We start from the raw sequence: 26,707 nt of genomic DNA on the forward strand, positions 1-26,707 counted from the left end.
AAAGCCGTTGTCTTTATATCCAAATCACCCTTTACAGCTTTTCTTCTTAAGTTTTAGTATCCATGGTACGGGTTTGGGGATACAGCCTGTAAAGCATTTTCTTCCTCTCTTGGTCCTTGTGTAAAAGGGGTATTGAGCAGCTTGCACAATTGTTACTGTGCTGGTGGTGGTGAAGAGCTGTTTGTGCATCAGGCAATGTGGGGCGGTTGCCAGAAATTAAGTGATGCTCTGGCATTTTGATTCATTCTCATAAAACTGTCACTGTGGGTTTTCAGAGCCTAAATACCTTGAAACTACAAATGCAATTCACAGCAGCAACAAAAAGCAACTGGTAAGCACGAGAGAGAAGGATATTAAAAAAAAAATCCATATGTTAAATGTTATGATGATGTAGGATCTAAGATCAGCAACTCACGTTTAGGTGACGAGATTATTCCTCTACCCTAAACATCCGCTTGAACATTAGTTTTAGCTGTGAACATGATCCCTCTGTCACCATTGTAATAGCTTCCAAGTTGGAAGGAGGAATAGTACATCTGTTCTTTACTCCATGAGGTAATCTGAACACTTTTGTGAAAAGGAGTTGATGGTCTAGGCGAAACCATAGAGGCAGCAGAGGTTACAGAAGAATTTTAGGTAGATCTTTACACATTCTTTGGGGCAGGTGTTTGCCTGCTATGAAGTAACATTATTACAGCATAAGTTTATTATCCTTAAAAAGTAGGTTGCCACACTATTTTGTTCAAAAAAGTTAAAACAAGCTTTATTTTAACATACAAATCCAAGTCATTTACAAGGCAAAACATTCCCCTACTGTGGTAGCATACTGCATCTCATCACAGCATGTGCAGCTAGCAATCCTGAGATATGAAGGGGAAAAAGAAAAAGCCCTAAAATATTTTAAAGGCCAAAATGTATCTTTTCAGCCACTGTTGCTATAATTGCCTCTGTTTGAGAGCTAAGAAAAACATAATACAGTTCTGAATCAAGAAAACAAGTTATCTACATGCCAAATACCTCAAGATAATTTTCTAATTCCCTGCTGTCATCCAGGTATACAAGCAAGTGCACTTGGGGAACAAATGAAGAGATTCAACTGTACAAGGTTAGTTTGTTAACACTGCAAAACATGTTGAAGAGCTGGAAGATTTTTGATCATTTCAACTACTATTATCTTTATGAACTGTGGTTAATGTCAGTTAAAATTATGTCCTATAATTTTATTAATTTTCTACATTGTGTTAAATTACAAAATAAAACTGACTCTGCTTCCTTTCACCATGAAGTTATGATACAGAAATGCTGCTACTGCTTTTCATAAGCTTTTAAAACTGCAGACATTTAAAGGTCCTGTCCATAATATTGAAGACAACTTGAGACAACGTGAACAGCCTCATTTTCATACAAGGTTATATTTGTCAATAACATTAAAATGTAACTTAAAATAAAAGGTAAAGACAGTGAAAGGGTATAGACAGTTTCTCAGTTTTACATTTAAAAATAAGTTACACTATATATTATGGCTTTCTTATTTCAAGGAAGAGTGCCATCTCAAGTTTAAGCACTTGATGTTTTAACTAATTAACTCACCACATACTCAGACTTTCCTTGTTTGAGTTTTAGTGATTGCAGGAAAAGAAACCACCAAATATCAGTGAGAAAATTACGATGCCTCCAGAAAAAATTTAATATCAAGAAGCACTTGTAGAAGAGATCTTTCAGAGAAATTTCTAATTTAAATTAAAACTGAAAAAATTAATTTTAAAATGAAACTAAGTTGAAGTTTTAATTGATTTTAATCTCTCGGTATAAATAAAGAGCAAGACAAATCTCCATGAACTTCAGCAGTCACGACTTCATACTGAGCTTCATTTCAAAACATTTAAACACAAATGCGATAGCATTATATTACTGAGGTAATGATTTCTCTTCAATACTATTTGTTATGTTAATCGTACAGCTAAGACACTAGTTACATTTGGTATGCAGCTTATCTCAAAAAGGCTGCAATAATGCTAAAAAATAGTATCAGGCCAAACAGCAACGCAATTGCTCAATATTAAGTTTGGGCAGAATTAATAGAACAGAAGTGGGGGGGGAAGGGTAGAAAGGTGCTTTAACCACAGACTGAAAGACTTCGTTTACTCAATGCTATGTTGTTAATGGCTGAGCGTACGTCCTTTTTGAAATCTAAGGTTGCACTCAAACTGGACAAGCTATGCCAATATTCCGACGTGTAAATAAAATAGAATTCTATCTACATAGCTGAAGTTTTAATAAAAAGTGTCATTATGCAGTTGAAGTAGTGTTTGCAACAAGTTCATGGCAGACAAGCACAGATTTCAGAGTTATAAATGTAATAAACGAGGTGATGGGCACTGAATTTTTAAATATTTTCAAACTTAGTTTTTACTCAGGATAGTAGAGTCACCAGTTGAATAAGATTAACTAAATACTGTAGGCTCCATGTCATGCAGAAGATAAGCTTTCTCTCCCCTTCTCTCCAAGAAAAGTATCTGAAAGGCAAGCTGAAGTGATTGTTTTTGACAGTAGTAAAATAAAGAAGAAAATAGAAAAGTAGCTATTATCAAAAAATCTTATACAAAATGCATCTGTCCTGTTTTGGTTTTGATTATAAAAAGGCACTTCACATATTGCTAGAACTCTGATAACGTAGTTATCCTTTCAGCTTTTCTGTTAGAAGGATGTATTTCAAGATGGTTAGCATGACTATGTAAACATTCTTTATATGGTGTTTATCTGTTACAAGTTATAATTACTTATAGTATTTTACACCATTTATTTAGAAAAGATTTATGTTCAAGATAATAGCAGGTCTTCATACAATACTTCAGTGATGATGGATGATCTGTCATAAGCAACACACCACAAGTAGTGAGTTCACGCTAACAAAATTAGCAGTGTGAATCGTTCAGAAGTGAGTCCTCAGTCTTTTGTTTTCCTCGCGTAGTCTCTCAATTTCAGCTACTAAGCTTTCATTTACAGAATATCGTTCAAGTAAGGCATGCATTTCATTCTAGAGAAAAGAAAAAAAAGACCCAATAAGCAGCTACAAAGTTGTGGGTTTGTTTTTGTTGTTGTTGTTTTTCCAGCTTAATCCTATCCATTTTCATATCCCTTTTGAAAATTAAACAACCGAGATAACATTGTTTTTAAATTTCTGGTAAGAAGAGTAGTATTTTTTTTTGACATACACAGTATTTTGATCATTAATACATTAGTGAATATTTTATCAAAGGATATTTTGCACTCCTTCAGGATGAAATATCTACTAATGCAGGTTCCATTAAAATGTTCAGTACCAAGACAAGGTCTTTTTTTTAATGCAGATCAAAAGAACAGTTTCATAAAATGATGAAGTTAAAGAACACAGAACAGTGCAGCACGTATGTTGTACCCTTAAGTGAAGCTGTCTTAACTTCCTCTACCCCATCCTTACCCCAGCTCTTGGTCCTTTCCAAAGGACAACTAAATTTTTTTCCCTTTTGTCATTTCGTAACTCCTGAAATACGAAATTCATGATACCCACCCAATATGTATGTTTACTTCTTAAGGACAAAATAGTTTAACAGATTCCAACTCATGATGTTCTCGCCCTCCTTCACATCCCATCCTCCCATTCTTGTTCCTAATAAGTAAAATTGATGTCCAGTTTTGACATAATAGTTTACATGTTTTGATGTTACTAAAAATGGAAACTGTTCATATGCTTTTGATACATACCAACTGCACATGGAACTGTTTGATCATCTCCACTTGCAAATTCACAATATCTCGGTGGCATGCTTCTCTGGGGGAAGAATTGCAAAAGGGCAATGCTCAGTTTTACTTAGGAAGCGTAAATTATCTCCAATCCCAAGTACCCAAAACTCTATACTTCTACACCCTCATGACATCCTGAAGTATCACACTAAAAACTGCTGAACCATGAAACACCGGTTAAAGTCCCAATAAAAGTCTTACAGAAAATGAGTTTTAAATGTGTTTTGTTTTTTTTTTCTACATACAGAACAATTCAGGATTTTTTCTATTTAGAAACATCCCTTTTCGAGCCCAAGTATCCATTTCCTGATTCTCTTTCTGAAATTCCATGAAAACCAGTGTTATTTTCTTCATAAAACTTAGAGTTCCTTATCTAGGTCTTCTGCCAGCTACAGCGTTACAAGTGCTGAGTGCTATGACAAGTATTCTTTGTTAACAGGATGCAGCAATTTTGTATATCACAAGGAAACTACTGTAAAATAACAAAAATGTTTTGAGTAATGAGAATTAGAAAGCTATTACAAAAATAGTGTGATAAAAGAGAAAAATGCTTCCAGTGCAGCAGAAAGGAAGATTTACATGATATGCTGACCTGGATCAGCAGTGCTACCACGAATTACTTATTCTGTTTATTATGGCTGGTCTGTCATTTCCCCCCGAAAAAGGCAGTACTAAGAGCTGTATCACTCACCTGTTCACAATTAACATTCTACCATAACTGCTAATTTCTAACAGCTTTGAGAAAATGACAGATTGAGTCTAGATCTTCGCATTCCACCACCCCTAGAACTTTGAAGTATTCACAAACAACCACACACACAACTCAAAATGAATGAAAATAAAACAGAGAAGTAGGAATACTAGACAAGTTTGCCCAGATTTATAACAGATGACGGCCAACAAGCAGTGGATCGTTAACAGCCCTCTTTATAAAAAGCTGGTGCAAATCCACCTAGTCCCAGAGACCAGTCTGACTATTACCAGAAACACAAGAAGCTGGTTTTTGACAGAGGAATTAACGAAGCGTCATGTTCTAGGGATCTGTGCCCTTTGCAGACTAATCTGCGTTACATTTCCTATGATACTCTCATAGGCAAGAAGGCAGCCTACTGCACTAACTCTGAGCTACGTGATTATCCATTAGCCAGGCTTCTACTAGACTGAATTTGAGTTCTGCTGCCTTATCCCTCAGAGACTAGTTCAAATCTTTCTGCTCTGTCTAGTCCTCAGTTTCAAGGAAAACACAGACCTCAAAAATAATAAAGCTTTTGCTCCTGACAGATTTGGTTGCATTTGGCTAGTAGGTTCAAAAACTGAGGAGAGACTGACAAAACATGGAATTCCCAGAACATCAATGGTAAGTCTGATCTCCAGGCATGCCTAAAACTGCAAATACCAGGAGACATTTTCAAAAGGAGGCAGTGAGAAAATAAGAGGTTTACACTTTTGACAAAGTCCTACATTTTTTTAGCCCACTATACTCAGGGGAATCAGCAGAAGTCTTTAGGGTAACACTATTTCACACTAAATCCTTAACTTCTGTTAATTTGACTTCTCTTTATGAAGTGAATGGAATTTTAGTTAAGTAAGTATGCACAAATACCAGTTATCTGACACCAAGCATCACTTACAGCACAAATACTATTTTATGCGAAGCTTTGCCAACAGAAATACAAAGTGTTTTGCTTTATACATACAAAGCAAACAACAGTCAAAGCCAACACAAGTGAATTGTCCAGATCAAACTCTCCACAGTAGTAACTTTAAGAGAAGTTTCTCTGGGATAACGGGGGAGGGAAAGAAATCAGCACGAGTTTGCATGAAAGCAGTAAGGACTTCATTATGCACACAAATTTACTGTCTGAAAAGTATTCAAACACTCACTCTGGAAATATGTTAGCGAAGTCATGCACATAAAAAAAAACCCTCAGAGACATCAATCTAATTAGCCACTAGAGCTGTTCAAAATAAAGCCTCATACCTAGATTTCCAAGATTAAGGTTGTTAATGGTGTCATTTCCTAATGCGAGTAGGAAATAAGCTAAAGCAGATGTTAAAACATCTTATGAAGGAAACATGTCATTGAAAACAAAATGTGCTATATAAATATCAGTACCTGAAGTCATCCATTGTTTCTTGTATCATATTCTGAATGAAGTTTATTTGGATTGATGTCAGAGGTGCATTTAGTCTGCTACTCCCAATTGTTTCTGCTATTTTTTCTGACAATGAGCTGGCAACTCCAGCAGTGACGGGTGATGTTATCTTTGGACCTTTAAAATTAACAATAAAATTTTAGAAAGTCATTATAGTGGAGTACAAGAACGTTTCATCTTGAGGCTTGTTGATGCTTTGTCTCTAATACTACCAAGGGGGGGGGAAAAAGGTTTAGAACAAGTCTTTGTGGGCAAACAGAGATGTTCTAGGGGAGCTAACTGAATTTACAAGCAAATCCAGACTGATACATTCTGTTTTAACATGTGGTCCATTTTACCAGGTTTTGCATCAGTTCACAGTCAACCACATCTAAAACTGGGCCAAAATGATCAACTTACTTGTTAAGGTAGTACCATTTACTGGTAGATCATAGGCAAGATGGGCCTGAGTATTCTTCACAAGTCGCTCACTTGTTTCAGGAGTCTTTGAAGCAGTGGATGGAGGCGGAGGACTTAAAGTTCCAGATTCTGCACTTGCTGAGTTCAACTTGGAAAGCTGACAATCAAAATCAAAACCACAACCTTACTTATTATAATTATTTAATTGCACTCAAAAACTAGATTTTCAGTATTTCTTTCAAATACTTTTGGTTTTAGGAACCTCCTGATAAATGTTTTCCTCCTCTAGCAAGGCTTCTTAAAAATTGATGGCTTAAATACCCCAAAATTGCCTCAAGTGCAGATACACAGGAAGGAGGAAAAAAAAAAAAAATTTTAATCTTAATTTTCACATCAAACATCTTGTGCTAAATTTGTAACTACCATTCCTAGCAAACTCAAGACTTCTCAAAGGCAATACAGAAGGAACCACGGTCTCAACAGAAGAATATCAAAAGTATCTCAAAAAGCAAGAATTTTGACAGGGAATAACTAGGGAAAGAAGCAGTTGGAATTGACCTACTAAATGACAAAGAATCATACTGGTGTAACCAGGCTCTTTGTATAAGCACCAGGTGATAAGACAAGGGGAAATGGCCTCAAGTTTCATCAGGTGAGGTTTAGTTTTATATATTTGGAGAAATTTCTTTACCGAAAGGGTGATGCGGCATTGGAATAGGCTGCCCAGGGAAGTGATTGAGTCACCATCTCTGGAGGTCTTCAGAAACATGTAGATGTAGAACTTAATAGTATGGTTTAGTGATGGACTTAGTACTAGGTTAAAGGTTGGGCTAGATGATCTCAGAGGTCTTTTCCAGCCTGAATAATTCTATGATTCTCTGAAACCAACTAATGATCATTCCTGATCTTCTATAACAATCAACATATTCCTCAAGCTAGCCCACGAGCTTTTGTAATATGAGCTTATTTAAGCATAGAATCATATAATGGTTTGGGTTGGAAGGGACATTAAAGACCATCTAAATGCAAATCCCTTGCCATGTGCAGGGACACCTCCCACCAGACCAGGTAGCCCAAAGCCCCATGCAGCCTGGCCTTGAACACTTCCAAGGATGGGCATCCACAGCTTCTCTGGGCAGCCTGTGCCAGGGCCTCACCACCCTCTGAGGGAAGAATTTCTACCTTATACCTAATCTTCTAGCTGAAAGCCATTACTCCTTGCCCTATCACTACACTCCCTGACAAAGAGTCCCTCCCCAGCTTTCCTGTGGGCCCCCTTCAGATACTGAAAGGCTGCAATGAGTGCTCCCCAGAGCCTTTTCCAGGCTGAACAACCCCAACTCCCTCAGTGTGTCCCATAGGAGAGGTGCTCCAGCTCCTTGATCATCGTTGTGATCATCAGACTTGTTCTGGGCTTGATCTAGTAATTCCATGTCCTTCTTGTGCTGGGGGCCCCAAAGCTGAACGCAGCACTTCAAGTGGGGTCTCACAAGAGCAGAGCAGAGGGGGACAGTCACCTCCCACACCCTGCTGCCCACACTTGTTTTGATGCAGCCCAGGATACAGCTGGCTTTCTGGGCTGCAAGCGCACATTGCCAGCTCATGCTGAGCTTCTCATCAACCAGCACCCCCCAGCTCCTTCTCCTCAGGGCTGTTTTCAACCCATTCTCCATCAGCCTGTATTTGTGCTTGGGATTGCCCCTGTCCAGACGCAGAACCTTGCACTTGGCCTTCTTGAACCTCATGATGTTCGCACAGGCCCACCTCTCAAGCCTGTCCAGGTCCCTCTGTCCCTCTGGATGGCATCCCTCCCCTCCAGAGTGTCAACTGCACCACACAGCTTGGTGTCATTGGCAAATTTGGTGAGGGTGCACTCAATCCCACTGTGCATGTTGACAACTAAGTTGTTAAACAGTGCCAATCCCATGATCCCTGAGGAACACTGCTTGTTACTGATCTCTACTTGGACACCGAGCCACTGATCACAAATCTGCATGTGACCATCCAGCCAATTCCTTACCCACCAAGTGGTCCATCCATCAAATCCATGTCTCTCCAATTTAGAGACAAGGAAGGATATCATGGGGAACAGTGTCAAGAAACACGTACCAGTTTTGCACTGCTACAGACCAACATACTACGAACTGAGTATTTTACAGATTGTGCCAACAGTATGAAGAGAGCTGCAAAATAAGTTTAGCTGGAACACTTTTAAGAATTTTTTCCTTCAGGTAGTTCTATTCTCAGATTCTAAAAAGAGTACTCATAACAAGTATTAATTAGTAAAGTATACCTGTTTTAAGGTTTCTTTAGATTCTTGTTTTCCAAGATTTGTTTTCTTGGGGTCAGTCTCTGGATGTTCTTCTTCTTCCTTAATTGGAGATCCCACAAGTGCATGTAGTGGGCTAGACCGTATCCCTTGTGCATTACTGCCTACAGGGTTTCTTTTGATTGGAAAGGCAGTGGTGAGCTGTGGGAGAAAATCCAAACCTGAAAGGTAGGACTGAAAATCCAGACCTAAAATTAAAAGGAAAGGATAAAGCATGTAGGTTAAAAAATATATATAAATAAAAAAGACCAAATAAGCCACAACCACACAAAGAAATAACAAAAAAATCCCAAACATCCACACAAAACAAATAAAGTAGTCACCCAAAAACACATCGCACAAAAACTGAATCCCCAAATCCAACTTATGCTGTCACTGTCCTTATGAAAGTAATAAAATATGAAAAGCCTCTACACATCACTTTAAGTCTCCAAAAGGGAAAACAAAATCACTTTAAGACCATACTCTTGGATTTCCTGTTACCACATGTTGCCTTAGCTCCTCAGCAAGTTAGACATTTTCCAGGTAAGTTCATGAAGTTCATTTGTTCCAGCATCTGCTTGCATCATTTCTTTGCCCTCAACAGTATGACAAAATTAGCATGGAATAACTAGCATAGACTTCCAGTGACTACTGACAAAGAAAAATATACTAAAAGTATGTTTACCATCTCCTTTTCCTGGAGGATCTTCATTTGCTTTACCCGCGATAACATCTACAAAATAGCAGAATAGACAAATTGTTTATTAAATGAATATTGATGATCGTTGCATCCAGTTAATAATTAAAGACAAACTGAAAAACCAAATAGGCACACACAAACGACAAAACATAATTCTATGCAGATGAATTATACTTTACAAATGTCAGTATTACCAACTTACCATCTCTGACGGGAGAAAACACATCTCCTAAACTATTTCGACCCAAGTCATCAAAATTATTTAAGTCTGCACTTTTCCCATGATCTGTTTCTTTAGATGGAATCACATCCAAGCTGCAGCTACGGGGAAAGCCTTCAAAAGGACAATAACATTGTTAACCATTTACACATTCCAAAAACAACGTATGTTATTTCTAAATAAACTGATAGCAAGCCTGATGCCTGGTAAGTCCAGCAAGTATGTTACAACTATCTCAGCTACCGACAGATTCTAATTAGAGGGTCAACTTGATCTTCTTAAGAGGTGTTATCACAGGTGATCATAACTAAAAGTTAAGATACTTATTAACAAAAATACAGGTGGATTTTTTTCTCCTCTTTTTGAAAAGGAAGGAGAAGTTGTAAAACTCATGCACTCATTTTTAGATCAATTTGCTGCATTAATGATGTAGATTTATAAAGTAACAGATGGGATAACTAGCAAATACACCATTTGCTAAGAAGGTGACCACATTCAGATTAACATTTAAACTGATTCTGGAAGAAAATAAACCTGCTTCAGTCCAGCCATTAAGCATTCTAAGAGAAATTCTATGAAACCCCTATTTTGAAGCTTACCTAATGTTAGGATATTCTCTGCTTATTTCTAATATTGTATTTCTAACACTATGAAATCAGAGAGGAATTACAGTTACACAAAAAAGAATTTGTCCCTATATCTTCCCTACTCCATGCCCACGACTTATTCCTGTCCCAGTCCAGCAGGAACAAAACATCCATCTTTCAGATTAATGGTAGCATGCACAGTTGTCTGCAGAACAGAAGCAAATCTTCAAACACACACATGCAGTGATTATTCAAACTACAGTTTCTAGATTGGGAATACATGGAGAAGCGAACTGAACTGCCAACAACCACCTACATAACTTTCAAAGTTTATGCTTTAAAAACTGGATCAGGAATACAAGCAAGGTGCTACTTTGCCCTCGCTAAACTCCTTCCTCTAGAAATACCCAGATTTTGCTCATCTAAGTTGAAATGTATGTGAAAAGCATTAGTGCCACTCAATACAGAAATAAGCTTCCTATAAATCACCTACTACATAAAGCTTTTGTAACCTTCTTTAGTTAAAAAAATCACTTAAAACCTATAAACACTTCCCTATATGAGTTAAAGTGAAAGTGATCTAAATATAACTTTGTGGGTGACTACACTTAATCATGTCCAAGTATTTACATAAACTGAGACTTGAGTCAGGTTTAAAGTATTACTTTAATATATTATTATAACACATTTTCCACTATGTGCCAGTTGTGAGGCATGCATAGGATTGTGCTTACTAGTTAAGTAAATTACTCAGTTCTGAGTCAGACTACAAATGCAGTATCAACCTGTGTCAGAACCTTCAGAAGGCCTACACAGAAAAAGCACAATATAAAAACAGGACAAAACATCTTTTGCCCTTTTTTTTTTTTTTAAAAAAAAAAAAAAAGTCACTAATCTAAATGCAGGAGTTATCTAACCCGCAGGGTGACTATTAAATAGAAGTTTATGGGAAGCCTGCTGGAAGTACATACAAATGGCTCATCACATCTTGAATTTATTTATAGTTTTAGACTATAAAATATCTATGACAAAAATCTCCAGTCCATTTACAAGATGTATGAACAGGTGTTTTTTTGTCCTAAATATGCTATTAGATGACTTTACTGAATACTCCTCATTTCTCCAAGGTTAAAACCGATCTTCAGGGCTTAGAAAATTTTCCACAGAACAAATGCAGTTTGTGGCCTCTCATCTATTCCCATTTTTAAGTTTAAAGACTGTATCTTCTTTGGTATACCAGGCCCTTTACTTCCCAACCGAACTTTCAGCTTCACAGAAAATATTTATTTCATAAACCTTTATCTTCTTAAAATATTGACTTATTATGAATGGTCCTACTTAATGATTAACAACCATTACATGTTATAGTAATTAATACGGCTTTTTTTTTTTTTTTTACTTAAATACAATTTCCACACTATGCAGTAATGTTGATTAGCAACACTTGGAGCACATAGGAAGCATCCTACTTCACCTCACACTTCATTGCATACCCAAGGGAGGTCATTAATACATGTCCTTATGGACTGCAGTGGCTTATTGCCTCATTAGTGTTGCTACGTGTATTTCTCTTTATTTAAAAATGGAGGGAATAGTGCTGTTGCTTTAAAATGGCTTGGTGAGTTCAAGAATCAAACTGACAGAGTTACTGATTTGACTGCATTTTCAGAATTCTTGAATTCACAAAAATTTTTACAGCACATTACATGCAGTGGCAGAATTTTAGAATCATACGTAGAATTCTTACAAAAAAAATGTTAATTTCAGAAGCATAAACACCAAGTACAGTTATACAATTAATCACACTTGCAACTATATTTAACATCTTTCCTACCATGTAACATAATGCCTCATACAAAAAAAAAAAAAAATACAGTGCAGCTCTCAGGTTTTTGGTTTTGTTTTGTCTTTTCCTGTTTATGTGTCTAGGTTGTTGTCAGGTCTGTTACTCCTGTTTACTGATAGAATTACAAACCATTAGCTCTGCATTCCATACAGACATTACATCAGGAAGTACATTACGTACATAAGGATAATCTACAAGAAATTAAAGACAGAGAGCCCCACAACGTCACCACGAAGCTTTTTCCTTTAACATTTAAGTATGTATATGAAGTCTAAAATTCTGGACTTGAAGCAAGAGTTTCTAAAGCTTGCAGTAGGACCAAGTTCACTTCCCACAATCTCATAGCCTGTCTCATGTTGTGGGGGAGGCAGAAGGTGCAGGTGTGCATACACACACATACTTTGAAACAAATGCCTTTCCCTCAGAGTAATTTTTATGTTGTAATGGTCAAGTCATTAAATTTTCCTTACATCTTCAGAATTATGCCAAGTAGTAATTTATAGGAGTAGGAACAAGGCACTACCTGTTTTCTCCTGAAGAAACTCTCCTCCCTTATTCTCATTTGGCGCTGTCAGAGGAGGTGAAACCGTTGCTGATGTCTGAGAAGCTAAATTTTTGATGCCAATATTTTGAATTGCTCCAAGATTTGCTCCAGCTTTGACTTCTGTTCTTTTGGATACAGGTTTATTCGAAGAACCCTTAAGGTTAGACTAAAAAAAAAATTATATATTTTTACTTTCAACTGAAAGAGTAAGTGAATATTCTTTTTGTTTTGAAACACTAAAGTTCAAATTATTGCAGTCTGCCTAGGAGATATGCCTTTACAAATCTAAAAAAAAAAAAAAAAAAAAAAAAAAAAAAAAGAACTATATCTTAATGCAATTTCAAATAACATGGGAAAATTCTGTATTATCGTATGAATATTGTATGACCTTGCAAGAGAACAGAACTGAAGGTAATGACAGAATGAACTGACACTGGCTAATTTTGAACCTAGGCCTACACAGAGGAAAAATAAGAGATTACGTTATTAGGGAGTACAAGTTTTAATGGAATAACCAACCACCAGCAGCAAGTGTGCTGGAAGAACAACAAAGTCTTGGAACAGTAAAGAATCCACTTCAAAAGGTTCTCCCCCATCTCCACTGGGTGAGGGTATGTGGGTTTTTTGGACCAAGTAGAGCCTAATTAGATCTTGGAAGAACCTCTTTAGCCTTCTATTTAATCAAATCCTCCACAGATGAAATACCTCAAGATGGGCTGCTGCGTGTCTTCCCCATAAGCAAAAGGGCCATTACAAATCTTGCTGCTGCTGCCTGGAAATGAATTTAAGATGCCACAAACTGGTCTGCTGTGTCAACATTCACACCAGGAAATTTAATCTTAAAGTTTCACTCATTTCTACATTGAAGCTAAGGAGGAAGAAGAAAAAAAAAAAAAAAAAAAAAAAAAAAGGAAACCTTCACATAAACACCCCTTTGCTCACTTGAGACTGAGCAGTTAATAAAGTTTATATCTCTGTGTTCATATGAGTCAGCTTTGCTGGCATCTATAATGCTTGGAAATTTATTAATATTTCTCAGATTCTTAAACTTATATTTGCTTTTATTAATCTAAATATTGAGCAATAAAATGGAAAGGTTTTGTACATTTTGTTTTACCTTGGAAAAAGTGCTACTGAACTGAAGACGTATGCATTTCACACTGCCTTTGTGAGCAATAACTGTTTTCACTGGTGATGTCAATTTTCTTAAGTCATACTGGCAGATTTTTCCCCGGGAGCATCCTACAGCCAAAGTAGTACCATCAGGCATGAAGTCTACTGTTGTCAGAGGAAAATCTGCTGCTATAGTTGTCAGTAATCTTCAAACAGGAGAAAGAATAGGAGAAAGAAACTTTTAGAAGCTCATCAAAATATTAATTTTTATCGTTAGACTTATCAAAACAAAGTAATTGTGAACTAGCTTTAATATTTCAGCTACAGGTCAATAGTTCCACTTCTCCAGTGCCAATTCCAGTAAAATACCTTAAGGAACAGTGGATTAGACATGCTAAGTATTGATGTTTAACAAATTAAAATTGCATCTGCTCCAGAAAATTTCATCAGGACAGGATCAAACTGCCTTCATAAACAGCTCTTCTGACACCTAGATTAGTTGCTGCTGGAAACGATGACTGCAGTGAACATATGGCTTATATCCTTTAGTTTCCCAAGCCTATTGCTTCTAGCCCTCCCACAAATCTAGGAAGAATTCAGGTCCTAGTTTGCATCCTTCTACTAAATCCTCCAAACTAGAGAAAGATTCCTGCTTTACTCAGCTAGAGTAAAAGCAGACTAAAGCACCCCAAGCTAAGATCAAAGTCCCACAAAAACACTTACCATCCCACCCTCTTACTACACAACCCATCACCTGCTTTTCATCCAGTACCCTGTCCATATTTAAGGCTCACCATCTCATCAACTTTGTGCCCTTCACCACAGCAATGTCTTGTATCTTGAACTAGAAAAGCAGGCAAGCTAAACTTAGGTTGCTGCAGGTTCTCATAGGCCATACTGGCCATCAGAGAAGCTATCCCATCAACAAGAAAGCCAATAAGCAAGCACTTGTGAGCAATCACTTGTGCAGTACCTGAATTAATTTCCATTTTAAGTTTTAAAAAAAGCAAACAGGACTTTCGGACAATTTCTCCAGCCAGCAGCAATATGCCAACCACTTAAACCTCTTTGAATATGGTCTGAATTAAATATTTCATGTCATAATTGGATGTGCTTTTTTCAGCTCGTAAAGCCAAGTGAAACCTCTATAAAATCAAAAGGTCTTTAACATACTCACTTTTTACTTGAAGTATCATAGAGAATAATTCTTTTATCCAAACCTACAGTTACAAGCAGCAACTCGTTGACTGGAGAAAAGCAGATTTCTGAAGCTGGTGCTTTATGAGTATTTTCAAAGTTATGATACGGGTTCTGACTATTTACATCCCACAGAGTTACATTTCCACTGTCAGAAACACTGCCCAACAAGGATTTCTTAAAGGATGAGTACTTCAAGTGTCGAATAGGCTGTAAATAAACAAATAGACAGACACAAATAAGTTGTAACACCACTATAAGACATCACTAAATATTTTATACACACACTAGGAATACAGATGTTAAGTTAAACTATTTTACAAAGTTCACTTTACATTTCAATGCAATTTTTACTGCCTGGGGGCAGCATGTGCCCTGATAAAAAAAAAAAAAAAAAAAAAAAACACTCACATGCTGCATCTAAAAATGAAAGAAGCAAAAAGCTACATTATTTCACTTATTCATGTACTACCAAGAGTATTAAACTTAATTCTCCTCCACTGATTTTTGAAAATCCTTGGGTACAAGCCAATTTGGTAAGACACAGAGACTACAGCTACTCAGGTATGAAGGTGCTGCAGAAGAGAGACTTTACCCCTGTGAGCTAGGACCACAGAACAGGGTAACATGCCTGACTTAATCACATGCAGATCCTACCACAGGACTACATCATACAGGAACTGAAACTGCATTTCAGAAGCAGGTAAATAGTTTGTTTTCCACCATATTCCTTCACAGGATGCCTCAGAACCTCACCGCTCTAGTACAAAATTACAATACTCAATCTCCAGATTAGTTTTATTTATTTTCACTAATTCACCTATTTGCAATAATTCACTCCTGTGACAGTAATACCCTTACACTTCAAATTGTTCCCTTAACTCCCCAGTCACCATCACAGCCTCCTTGGCACTCTCCCTGTTTCAATCTCTCTTGAACATGGACAATCAAAATCTTGTATGATTGTCAAAATGTTTTGTTACTGCTTTTAAAAATGTGGTAACACTTTCTCTCTGTACTGTAAATACTCTTCCTGACATATCCTAGATGGCATTTTCTCTTTTGTGATACAATCTATTTTGGTTGCTCATTGCCATTTTATGATCAAAAAGCCCAAGCCCTTCCTTCCTTTGGGAACTTTCAGATCACGGTGCAAAGCCAAAAGCCTCTGTTGTGACCTCAGTCTAGCACCTTGATTTCTGTACTGGTGTATTGTTCTCATGTCTATTATTGAATCCTCTTTGGAGTTTGTCACAATCCTCTCTCTTACACGCAGTAACTTCCAACTTCATCTCATCACAGTTCTACATCTCATATTATAACCACTACTGAAAGCATTAAACAAGGTTAGCTACTGATAACCAAATCAAGTATTGTTCTTTCAATATTACTTACTGTTTTCTTCCCAACAGAAAATGTCTTACCCATCCTTCATTCTTCTTTTAACCTCCCTCCTCTCTAATATTTTCACAAGGCACTGATTAAAGCACATCACTCAAGTCCAGATACATATTTTGTCTGAAAATGTTCTAAAAAAAACCCCAGTATACTGTTCTGGCATAATCCACGCCACAATGTACAGTACTAGACTTTATCCTCTAACTTCATTTTACTGGAGTTATTTCTTGGATCATTTGCCTCAAACATAATTTCTAGCACTTGCATTGCATGTCTCACTGGAAGCTCAGCTGCTCCACAGAGAAGTGGTACCCTCAACCGCATATTCAAATAAAACAGAAGACGTCTGTATATAGTGAACACGGACCACCACCAGGCATGGTGGAGACATTTTTATCAACATATTTCAGTTTATCTCCACAGAGTAAAAGAAATATGAATAGATTCAGGAATAACACCTCCAGTTACATACACGATCAATGTAGGAAACATTCCCATCCCTCACAGCTCTCCAATTTATTCACTCTTCCTTACTGCCCTAGCAGCTGCTCACATTCCATTTTCTTCTTCTTCTGCCCTCCTGCCCACCAGTATTACTCTGAGCCCTCCTCATATTTGCCTCGTTATCCTTTCAAGTCTTCCATTTTCTTTTCTCGTTTTTCCTTCTCATCTCATAGGCCCGAGGAGAATTCTTTTCTTTCATACACAGGCCTTCCCCATATGAGCTCTGCTCCACACTTCTCACTGAAGTCACAGGATTTCCTCAGAGCAGCTTCAGTTTAACTTTAGTTTGTTGATGAAGGACGTGCGAGGTGTGGGGAGAACCATGTTTTGAAACTGATCTCTCAAAACCAGTAGAAAAGGAGCAGATACGAAGAAAGTTTCACCACTTCTCTGTAAGCACAACTCCTGGTGATTCCTGGGAATTCTGCACACACAGAACTTGCAAAAACATTTTTAGCGCAAGGTACTGAACTGGCAAAGAAAACATGAAACCCTTTTCAAAACATTTTACTGGTCAACGTAGCACAACAAACCACGTGCATCTTTGTGCCCTAGCTGTGACTGAAGTAGATTTTCTGTAGAAAATAGAAAGTACATTTGATCTCTAAGCTTCATAGTAGAGCAGCCAAACCAGGAACAGTGTACTTCAGAAAACGGTTAGCCCATTGCTGAGGACTGATTGCACTCAGGGCTTTCCCCTGTTGGAAAACAAATTAATAGCCCAAAACTAAACCAGAAGTAGTCTAGTGTTATCAACTGTCATCTAAAGATAATACAGATTCTTTATCTCCTTTACCTTAGTGAGCCTTCTAAGAGAGAAAGCAGACGTAAACCCAACTGATAGCTTTAAAAGCTGAAGACTATTTCACTATATGGGGTGACCAGAGCTCATCACACATCTTTACAAATCAGCCAGCTGTTCAAACAGCTAAAATAAATCCTGTTGCTAGGAGAACAGCAACAGGCAGTGAAGACTTGGACAATCATTATGTTTCAAAACAAACTTCAATTCAACCTCACAACAGCAAGCAGATAAGAATCTGGTAGTCTTAATGAATACCAACAGCAAAGACAAATTATGGGATCGGCAAACAGCTCCCTGCAAGGACTCGACTCTAATAAAGCACAAAGATGTTTCTAAATCAAAATCAATTAATAGAACGTAGGCCAATACTCCTATGAAAGGAAAATTGTTTAAAGTCACAGAAAGCACTGCAACCTTGGGCTATTCGACTACTTGTAGAGTCTATACAATTACAGAAATTAACTGGCAAGGAAACTACATTCCATCATGCAGAATCAAACAGAGACAAGCTGGATTTTATAAGGTTAGCTTGACCTCGCATTCCCTGATTGTAGAAGAGTTACTAAGGAGTGGTGACCCTCACTAAGCCGGACAGCCAGTGCCAAGATCAAGCAGAACAATACACCGTGTATCTATTCAAGCCTACTCGTAGAAAACTGGGCCCCTAAACCATAAATCAAGAAAAGGCTTGTTCAATCTCTTTAAGAGAATTACACAAGTCTTCATATATTTGCTTCATTGCAATTAATCCAGCAATTCTCTACAAGTACCAATTAACCCTCCTCCACCCACCCCCCCCAACAAAAATAAAGCTATTTTTGCACAAAAGAACAAAGATCATTCTTAGAACATAAGCTAGGCTGATAAACTGGGGCATCCAAGTAGTCATCATGTTAAAATGGAATTGAGTTCTAATTTTGTAAATTAAGACTGCAATCAAATAACTGCACCCTTTTAGAAAGCGTTTGATGCCCCTTTAGAAAGTGAATAGTAGCTCTGCGCTTGCAATTACTTTGATTTAACACTTCAAAGATCTTTAGCCATCTTAAAGGTCACTCAGCTTTGCAGTAGGCCTCTTGATTTCATCTGCCAAAACAGCTATTCACTGCATCACTTATTCCTAATCACTTTTTGGTGGAAAGAGTTGAATCTATCAAACAGGTTGACGTTAATCATCTTCACAATAATTTTCTTCTTAATTTTCCAACTAACTAGCAGAAGAGTCCCCCCTCTGGATATTCTCCTCAACCTTTTAATCCATCCATGGATATTCCTGTAGCTCATCTCACATCCATGTTTCTCACAACATCATAACAATCAAACCAGAAAAATGAACTGACTATATAGATGGATTTTTAAGACTAAACCAAGCATGAAGTACAATTTTGCTTCAATATAAGTATGAGACTATGGTGATGGATCAAAGATACTGCAGCACCTGAAAGCAGAGACAGTTTGAATTTAATGGATTTTCTCCAACAGAAACACCACAATCCCTGTGATGCTGTAAAGTCATAAGACATTCTTCATCAAGCTATATTGGTCATGCTATACAGCAGAAAAATTTAACTTCCCACTCCATCGTCCATCTAGGACTGAGAAGGCTGTAGCAGTAACAACAAACTATGGCGTAACTTCAGCATTCCCTGCAACACTAAAGGTCAGCTTCAGTACCAGGGCAATGATTCTCCATCCCCTAAGCAGCTCCTACTTCTATGAAAATGACCCCCAAAAAATTTAAAAAGTGCCCAAAGCACAAACTCTTCACTTTTCCTAAGACAACATTCACACTAAGAACTCACTTTGGGACTTCCGGTCGGACATCACATCTCCTTTGCTACTGCAGAAGCCTTTTTATCAAGGGAATTCCCCTAATGATACCTATTAATTCTGCAGTATTTTTTTTTTGAATCTGAAAAAAAAAGACTTGGATTTGAAACCCATACCAAGGCCCTTAAGTACTACATATTTTTGTGTTTCTCTTTTGGGCATTTTCCTGCACACTAGTTATCCAAAACTCTTACCTTAATACCTCAGTAGGTAATATAAAAGTCTCATTGCTTTTACTCTTTGAGCAGCTGTACAATTTTAATCTCTAAATTAAATAAATTATTTCTAAACATAGGCTGAGATTCTCCCCTACTGTACAGATAGCTCTGCTCAGCTGTAAATCTGATTAACCTGGATAAATCAGAACCCAGGCTACGCAGTCTTAGCTGTTTGCAACAACAAGCTAATGCATTGAAATCCTGCTTTGGTTTGTAAAGCTGACTATTTTTTGTTTAGGGTTCTGATGCACAGAAGTTTGTTCTTGAGGCAGCAGAGACCATAAAATAAAGTTTGCTGTAAACTGTATAGAAGTAAAGGTACATCATACATTTGTATTTCCACGTTACCTATTATTTAAGGCTAGAATACACACCAAGGTCTGCTCTTTAGACATTTCAGAGCACCCTAAAAAAAGTTAAAAGGAAAAAGATAACTAAGCTTGAAAAAATACAAACACACATTCTGGCAAATTATTTCAAACGCAGAAGACTCTTGATACATACTTTCAATTTCTAAACACTAAATGTGAATTAAAGCTTCCCACTCAAAAGTAAGCTAATACAGAGCCTACCTGACGGTTGCCATAACCAAAGGGAGTACTTGATAAATTGGTGGTAACACTGTGCAGAATAATTTCACCACTCAAAGATCCAGAAGCGATGTAACAGTCGTTCCAATTATATGTAACACATGTAACTTCATCTTTATGATCCTGTGGAGAAGGGATGGAGGGAAAGTGTTACAGACATATAGGAAAACCATAATCCTGCTTATCTCATGCTTTTGGGATTGATGGCTTTTTACGTGGGCATCTATAATGTTGAAATATATATGTATGTATGTATATATATATATATACATATATAAGAGTTACAGTGGAATATCCCAGAAAACAGTAGCAGAACATACTAAAGATCAACCATGATATCTTAACCAGTTTGAAAGTTTCCAGAAGACTGTTTTAATAAATTAGTGAAGACAATATTGTTATTACGTACAGTATTTCAATGAGACAGCCAGAGATAACTACCACAGGTGTCAATGTTATTTTAAAAGTAAAATCAAACTGGTTTCAGAAACCAGTGATGATTTTAAGAGACTTTCTATTAATATGAGTTACTAGTGCCAACTTCCCCTCCTGTCACCTGTAGTATTAACACACACACACACTTAACCAGGTAGCTTTTCATTATAGTCATTTGCAGCAAGGATACTGTGGTTACTGAAAACGCAGGGGAAGACAAAAAAGCATTTCTATCCCAAGAAGTATAAAAAAAATATATAAAGTATTATATTAGCGAGTCAGTACTTTTGTTTGAAACCGTAACTTAAAGAACTAGGCCTATGCTGTAGCATCTTCAACAGATACCCTAACTAAGGGCAAAATCATCTATTTAAGGGATCATGGAAATATATTAGACCATTGTAAATTTTATGCATCATGACGAGATTTTAGAAAATTTGTCTAGATCAGCTAGAAAGAGATGACCACATCCCAAATTTGCATTTAAATTCTTCAGAAGTCCGGCATAACCGTAGTTCTATTAAAAAAGCATCATCTTAGTTGAAATATCAGAAACAGCCATTATCTGAAATACAGCCTTAGAAAAACACCAGAGAATATCAAAACAAATTCTCAAAATACAAAACCTGTTCTGAAAATTTAAACATTCATTATTATAGATTTGTATCCCTGGAGTCATCAAGTTCAGCGTGCTTATTAAATTCAACTTGCTATTCACAGTCCATGAAGAACACAAAGTTAAGTGCAATACACGTGTGCTAGCTCCTATCTGTGAACTTGATCCTGTGGATATCTGACTTAGAGAAAGCATGTTATTACAACTGGCAACAAAACCTGGAAGTCAAGAAAGGAATAGTTCTTCCCCAGCCATGCTTACCTTAAGGCAACGGTGAACCCTTCTGGATTTGAGATCCCAGATATTAACAGTGTTATCGAGGCCTCCGCTTGCAATATACAGAGAACTAGAATTTAAGCTCACACACGTCTGTTTTGCCTATTTTTAGGAAAAAAATAAAATCAAGAAGTATGTTAAAGACAATTAAGAGATTTCTTCAAGTCTACTTAGAAGCACACTGATAGTGTTTTTGCAGATGTGGAAAGTGTTAATGCAAATAGTGCCACAGTCTGATCAAACTATGGGTACACTAGTCATTTGCCATGAAGATACATTTAATACCCAGTTCAGTCTGGAAATACGTTTAATATATTTTAAGGTTTAAATTTACTAATTAATAAACTCTCAAATGCTCACATCTTCCTATCCTAATTTTACATTCTTTGAGCATGCTTTTCCTCAATATGCATTTTCCCTTTAAATTTTAGCACTCTCAAGTGCAATCATTGGCTTCTATTTGGGAACAGACTGAAAAAGAAAATGCCACATTTAGGAAAAAAAATCCTTAGAATACTAAAAAGTTGTCTAAGTCACGTACTTCACATTCCCTAAACATTACAAAGAATATTAAAGTAGCAAACCTCATAATTCCACAAAGTGCTTCTTTTTAAAATAATCACTGAAGTACCAGCTTTTGAAAAAAAATGTCAATCTTAATGATAGACCTACATTGAGGACAAATTATTCAGTTCCATCATGTTGAAAATTCACTTTTAAGTTCCTGAGATTTGAAGTAAGAGAAAAAACAAGTCCATCTAATTATTGATACAGTAAAATTGGGAACGATTGAATTAGGTTTACATCAGATTTGGTAGAATCTCTGTGACAAACTCTCCACCCCTGGAAGTGTTTACTTCTTCAAACCTCGAAGCCCAGTTTGAACACCTTTTCAGAACATTTCCAGGCAAAATTAGCATTAAAATAGCTATCCAGGGAGAATAATTAGAACTGTTTAGAACACTAATGAGTTATTCAAATAGCCATGTCAATAAACTCTTCTAAAGCTATGTCCAGCTTTCTCAAGAGTTTGTAGTGCCACATTTACATTCAACAGGAAAAAAAATAAATGCCTAGAACTGAAGCTTACCTATTTCACAGAACTATTTCAGAACCTAGGGCACCTTTACTCTTATAACAACCTTTATATATATATATATACTCATGTTTTTCAATGTGCAATTCACAGACATGCATAATGCTGACAAATGAAGTTTGAAAATGAAGATCAAACTTTCAGCTCTGTACTACTGCCCATGTTTAATGGATCAAGGTTGAACCCCTGACTGCCTGGTGCTGTCACGCGGGGGTTCAACAGGCAAATTCCCTTAGCAGAAATCCACCAGTATCAGACGCTGATGTGTATATACACTGTATCTGTTAGTATTTTTTCCACTGGTACAACTATTTTAGAAGCACTGTCTTCCTCCACTCCTTACATGCATTGTAACTATGCATTTGTAACATACATATGTAACTATGCATTGTAACATGCATTGACGTGTTTTTCATATGTCAGAACCTTTAACTATATAGAAAAAAAAAATGATACCCAACATGCAGAAGTGATAAGATACAAACAGTACACAAGACGGAGTCTGTCAAAAAATAATAAAAAAAAGAACACAATTAGTCATACTTACTCCTTCAGCTATCTCAAAAAGTGGAGCAGGTTTACTTTTACAGCTTGAAACAACTATTTTATCACCAACAGCAGAAGCAGTGACCAGGAAGCTATCTTAGTCACAAGTTATGGACTGTAACTGTATTGTAGTCGTGATTAATACGAGCAACAGGAAGTTTCCCTTAATGAACTGAAAACATGTTGGTTAAACAGCACTGTACCTCGAAGGGACCTAGAAATAGAAACGTAAGCTATTTTACAAGATTTCCTTAAGAAGCTCTTGCAGCAACTACAGCCCTTACTTTCCAGTACAAAGCCGTGCAATTTCTTTCCGAGGAGAAATATCTCCAGTTTATCCAGTATACATTCTTGTTACCCGACCACCCCCTAAGAGCTTCATTTATCACTAGAGTTCAAAGGAACGCCTGTTGCTATTTACACAATGAATTTAAAGAAATGTCCTGTTCATAGCAAACTTTAATTAAACTAGTTCACCATATTGTTCCTGGAGTACAATGAACGTATTTCCTAACTTGTCCCCCTCCTCTGTAAGGCGAGGAAAGGGTGAATGCAAGTTAGTATTTGCTGTTTCTTTCATCATTTCAAGATATTTTAGCTTAGGCAGATCCAAACCCAACACTTCACACCTAGCAAGTGGGTTAAACACTCCAAAATATATAAGATACTTGTTTTAGTTTGGAGGGCGGAAGTAATGAGGGGACTTGGAAGAAAAAAGCATGACAATGCAGGCTGTCCATAGCTCAAGTTTACTAATAACAGATACGTGACGTATATGTACACACACATATATACACATCTAAATATATACACATACATGTGTATACATACACACATACATTTAAAAAAAAAAAAAAAAAAGACCCTGTCATTCTCCTCCTCGCTATGCTTCAGTGTCTTTGCAAGTAAAAAAAAAAAAAAACAAAAAAAAAAAAAACAGCTAAAAAACATTGATTTGTCCTTTGATTGTTTGATCTGTTTTCCTCACATATCCACATATTCTCAGACTTAGAGGACTGATGAATTCAGAACTTTCAGGACATCACATTTACGTGCCAGCACACTGTCCTTCTTTCACATCAAGATCTGACATTGCTGCCCTTTCCTATGACAGGCATACAGCTGTTTGCTCAACAGTGCACTACTTTCAATACATTTCTCACATGCTCACATCCCAGCTGGCTCTTCATATCATCATCCTATTCTAGGCCTCCAAGACAGGTGTAAGGTCTGCATGGGACAGTTACATCTTCATGTGTACCATACTGATTCAACACACTCATGCTTTCTCTGTAAATGCTACAAACAGCACGCAGAAAACCACTGCTTACAGAGCAAGAGGTAAGAATACTTGAGCAAAGACTACTTCTACTATTAGAATCAATGGGAAGCTGTTCAAAGAGAAGAAAAAAAAGCCAAACAAAACAAAAGCCCTCTCAACTCATTTCCATTACAACATTACATTTTTCCTCTCTACACTATGCATAGAATTTTACTAAATCAGCAACTGGGTGGTTTTTTTTCATCCTTGTCAGTAAATTAAGCACTGCCTTGAAAGTGAAAACTGTAATCAACTGCTAAAGAAACAACAAGTTTTACAGTTGGTAGCCAATTCGAGCGTATCATAATCATTAAAAATGTGTTAACCCCCTAAAGGAAGAAAAACTTCTTCAGAAGCATTTAGCAGCATGAGTTTATTTTGTAAATCACTTCAACACAGAGAACCACAAAATTTTCTTCACAGGATATACCAATCATTTTATACAACAGTTCACATCAAGGCTGTCATTTACAGACACTTTAACCAAAACAAAATGCAGTGCAATTTGGCAGAACACCCACTGAGCTGTGGCTGAAACCGTAAAGGATACTATTGCTGGCCCAACAGAGTGAGCTGACTAGATGCGGGGACGTATGCGGGTTGAACTGCTCCACCACGGTTAGAGAGGAGGAATCCCATATTTTAACGTCATCTCCAGCTGAAGCAAAACGTACACCTTCAGGCATGGCTGCACCTATTTTTGGAAAAATAAGTCAGTTAATGAAAACACGTGTAATTAAATACATAAAACAGGTCACTTTACAAGTCGAGAAGAATCTCGCATGTATCATTTAGTGCTGCTTTCTTGGTAGCAAGGACATTTACTTGGAGAGTTACACTGTTAGCTAGTTACAGTTACACCCTTGAACTGAGTACAGGACTAGAAGCAGCAGACGCCCCACGTTTTATGACTGAAGTCGCTGCAGGAAACATGTTTTCCTTTTCACAAAGGAAACGCCGGCTTCTCAGGGCTATCAACACAGACAAAACCCTTGCAGATCTCCCCTAGCGCACCTGGCGGCCCCGCGTCCCGCCGGCAGATGGGGGTAGATCCGCTGGAAGCGGCCCGCGAGGCTCCCCTCGCCCTCCCTGGGGAGGCGGCCGAGAAGGCTCCAGCCCCGAGCCCGGGCAGCGGGACAGCGGCTCCAGGGCCAGCCCCTCCTCAGCCCTGCCGCCCGCCCCGCGCCTCGCAGCCGTTACCCGGAGCCGGGGGGCGCCGCCCCGCAGCCGCCTCCTCACGGGCCCCACTCCCGGCCCCAGCCCCGCAGAGCCCCGGCCCCGCGCACCTGGCCCCGGGCCCTCCCCGCCCGGCGCCCGCCCTGGGATCGGGCCCGGCCCGGCCCGCGATTGGCCGAGGCGCTCCTGCTGCCAGTTCCCTACGGGGTCCGGCGCTCGCTGCCGGCCAATCAGCGGCGCCCCGCCGCGCCGCGCGCGCGATCTCCCCGGCGGGGCCCCGACTTTCCGCGCCGCGACCAACTTCGCGGCCCGTCCCAACGGCCCCCGCGGCGCCTACGGTGGCCCGGATGGGGCAAGGGGCTGAGGGGCGGGGCGGGCGCGTCCTGGTGCTGCCGCCGCTGGGGCTGGGGGGGGGGCTGGATAAGAAGCACGAGCTTTGAGTAAACTGTGCACTGTGGTGTATATATACACTATAGAGTAAACCGTACTATAACAAGTGAAAGCTTTGAGTAAACTGTATACTATAGTATATATATACACTATAAACTGTGCACTGTAAGAAGCATAAGCTTTGAGTAAACTATACACTATAGTATATATATATACACTATACTATCAACTGTATAAGCTTTGAGTAGAGAATTAGTTAGCAAAAGGTTGCAGTTAAAAACGGCAGTCATGAAAAAGTCATGAATAAACGTTAGTCATGAAAGCTGGCAGAACTGAGTGGTTCTGTGGAGACAGGGTTTCAGATGGATCCTTACCCTGTACGTGGTGCTCGGGGTTGGTGGAGCCGAAACGCTCCATTCATTTTCCTCTGCTGGCAGAGCTGTGATTCACCAAGCTCTCCTCACTTCCAATCTGCATAAATGAACTCGGAATCAGTGGAGAAAACATGTCACTGTTAAACAAAATACCCCTATTACTCCTCTACAGCAATTATACTGTTATTGCATCTATTTGTCCTCATTAACCAATAATGAATCATAGGTTATATCGTCTGTCCTCGGCTCAAATATCTGAATGTTAGGGATCTATAG

At 38.1% G+C, this 26,707-nt stretch overlaps 1 protein-coding gene across 3 annotated transcripts; it reads right to left on the reverse strand.

Annotated features, from left to right (window-relative positions):
• Positions 1-742: 742 nt before the first annotated feature.
• Positions 743-25,977, reverse strand: NEDD1 (NEDD1 gamma-tubulin ring complex targeting factor). 3 transcript variants are annotated; one of them, XM_032204166.1, is made up of 15 exons: positions 25,778-25,977; positions 25,042-25,185; positions 23,172-23,266; positions 21,514-21,630; positions 20,184-20,324; positions 14,837-15,066; positions 13,664-13,865; positions 12,526-12,712; positions 9,552-9,683; positions 9,335-9,382; positions 8,632-8,855; positions 6,339-6,495; positions 5,900-6,056; positions 3,745-3,811; positions 743-3,037 (listed from the first exon to the last, which is right to left on the reverse strand). In XM_032204166.1, exons 2-15 carry the CDS (start codon positions 25,175-25,177, stop codon positions 2,933-2,935), a joined length of 1,998 nt encoding a protein of 665 aa, XP_032060057.1. In that variant the 5' UTR covers positions 25,178-25,185; positions 25,778-25,977; the 3' UTR covers positions 743-2,932. The 3 variants fall into 3 exon arrangements, with proteins under 3 accessions (XP_032060057.1, XP_032060064.1, XP_032060072.1); XM_032204173.1 differs by lacking the exon at positions 25,778-25,977 and adding an exon at positions 25,506-25,530; XM_032204181.1 differs by lacking the exon at positions 25,778-25,977 and having other exon boundaries at positions 23,172-23,262; positions 25,042-25,458.
• Positions 25,978-26,707: the final 730 nt, after the last annotated feature.

This window comes from Aythya fuligula, chromosome 1 (assembly GCF_009819795.1).
Source record: "Aythya fuligula isolate bAytFul2 chromosome 1, bAytFul2.pri, whole genome shotgun sequence".
NCBI classification, from domain to species: domain Eukaryota; kingdom Metazoa; phylum Chordata; class Aves; order Anseriformes; family Anatidae; genus Aythya; species Aythya fuligula.

Coding starts and splice junctions, on each gene's coding strand:
- NEDD1 (XM_032204166.1), bottom strand. CDS start 25,177: ATGCCTGAAGGTGTACGTTTTGCTTCAGCTGGAGATGACGTTAAAATA. Junction 9,684..12,525: donor GTTTCTTCAGGAGAAAACAG/GTAGTGCCTTGT, acceptor GTCCTTTTGAAG/GCTTTCCCCGTAGCTGCAGC. Junction 3,038..3,744: donor AACAGTTCCATGTGCAGTTG/GTATGTATCAAA, acceptor TCTTTTCTCTAG/AATGAAATGCATGCCTTACT.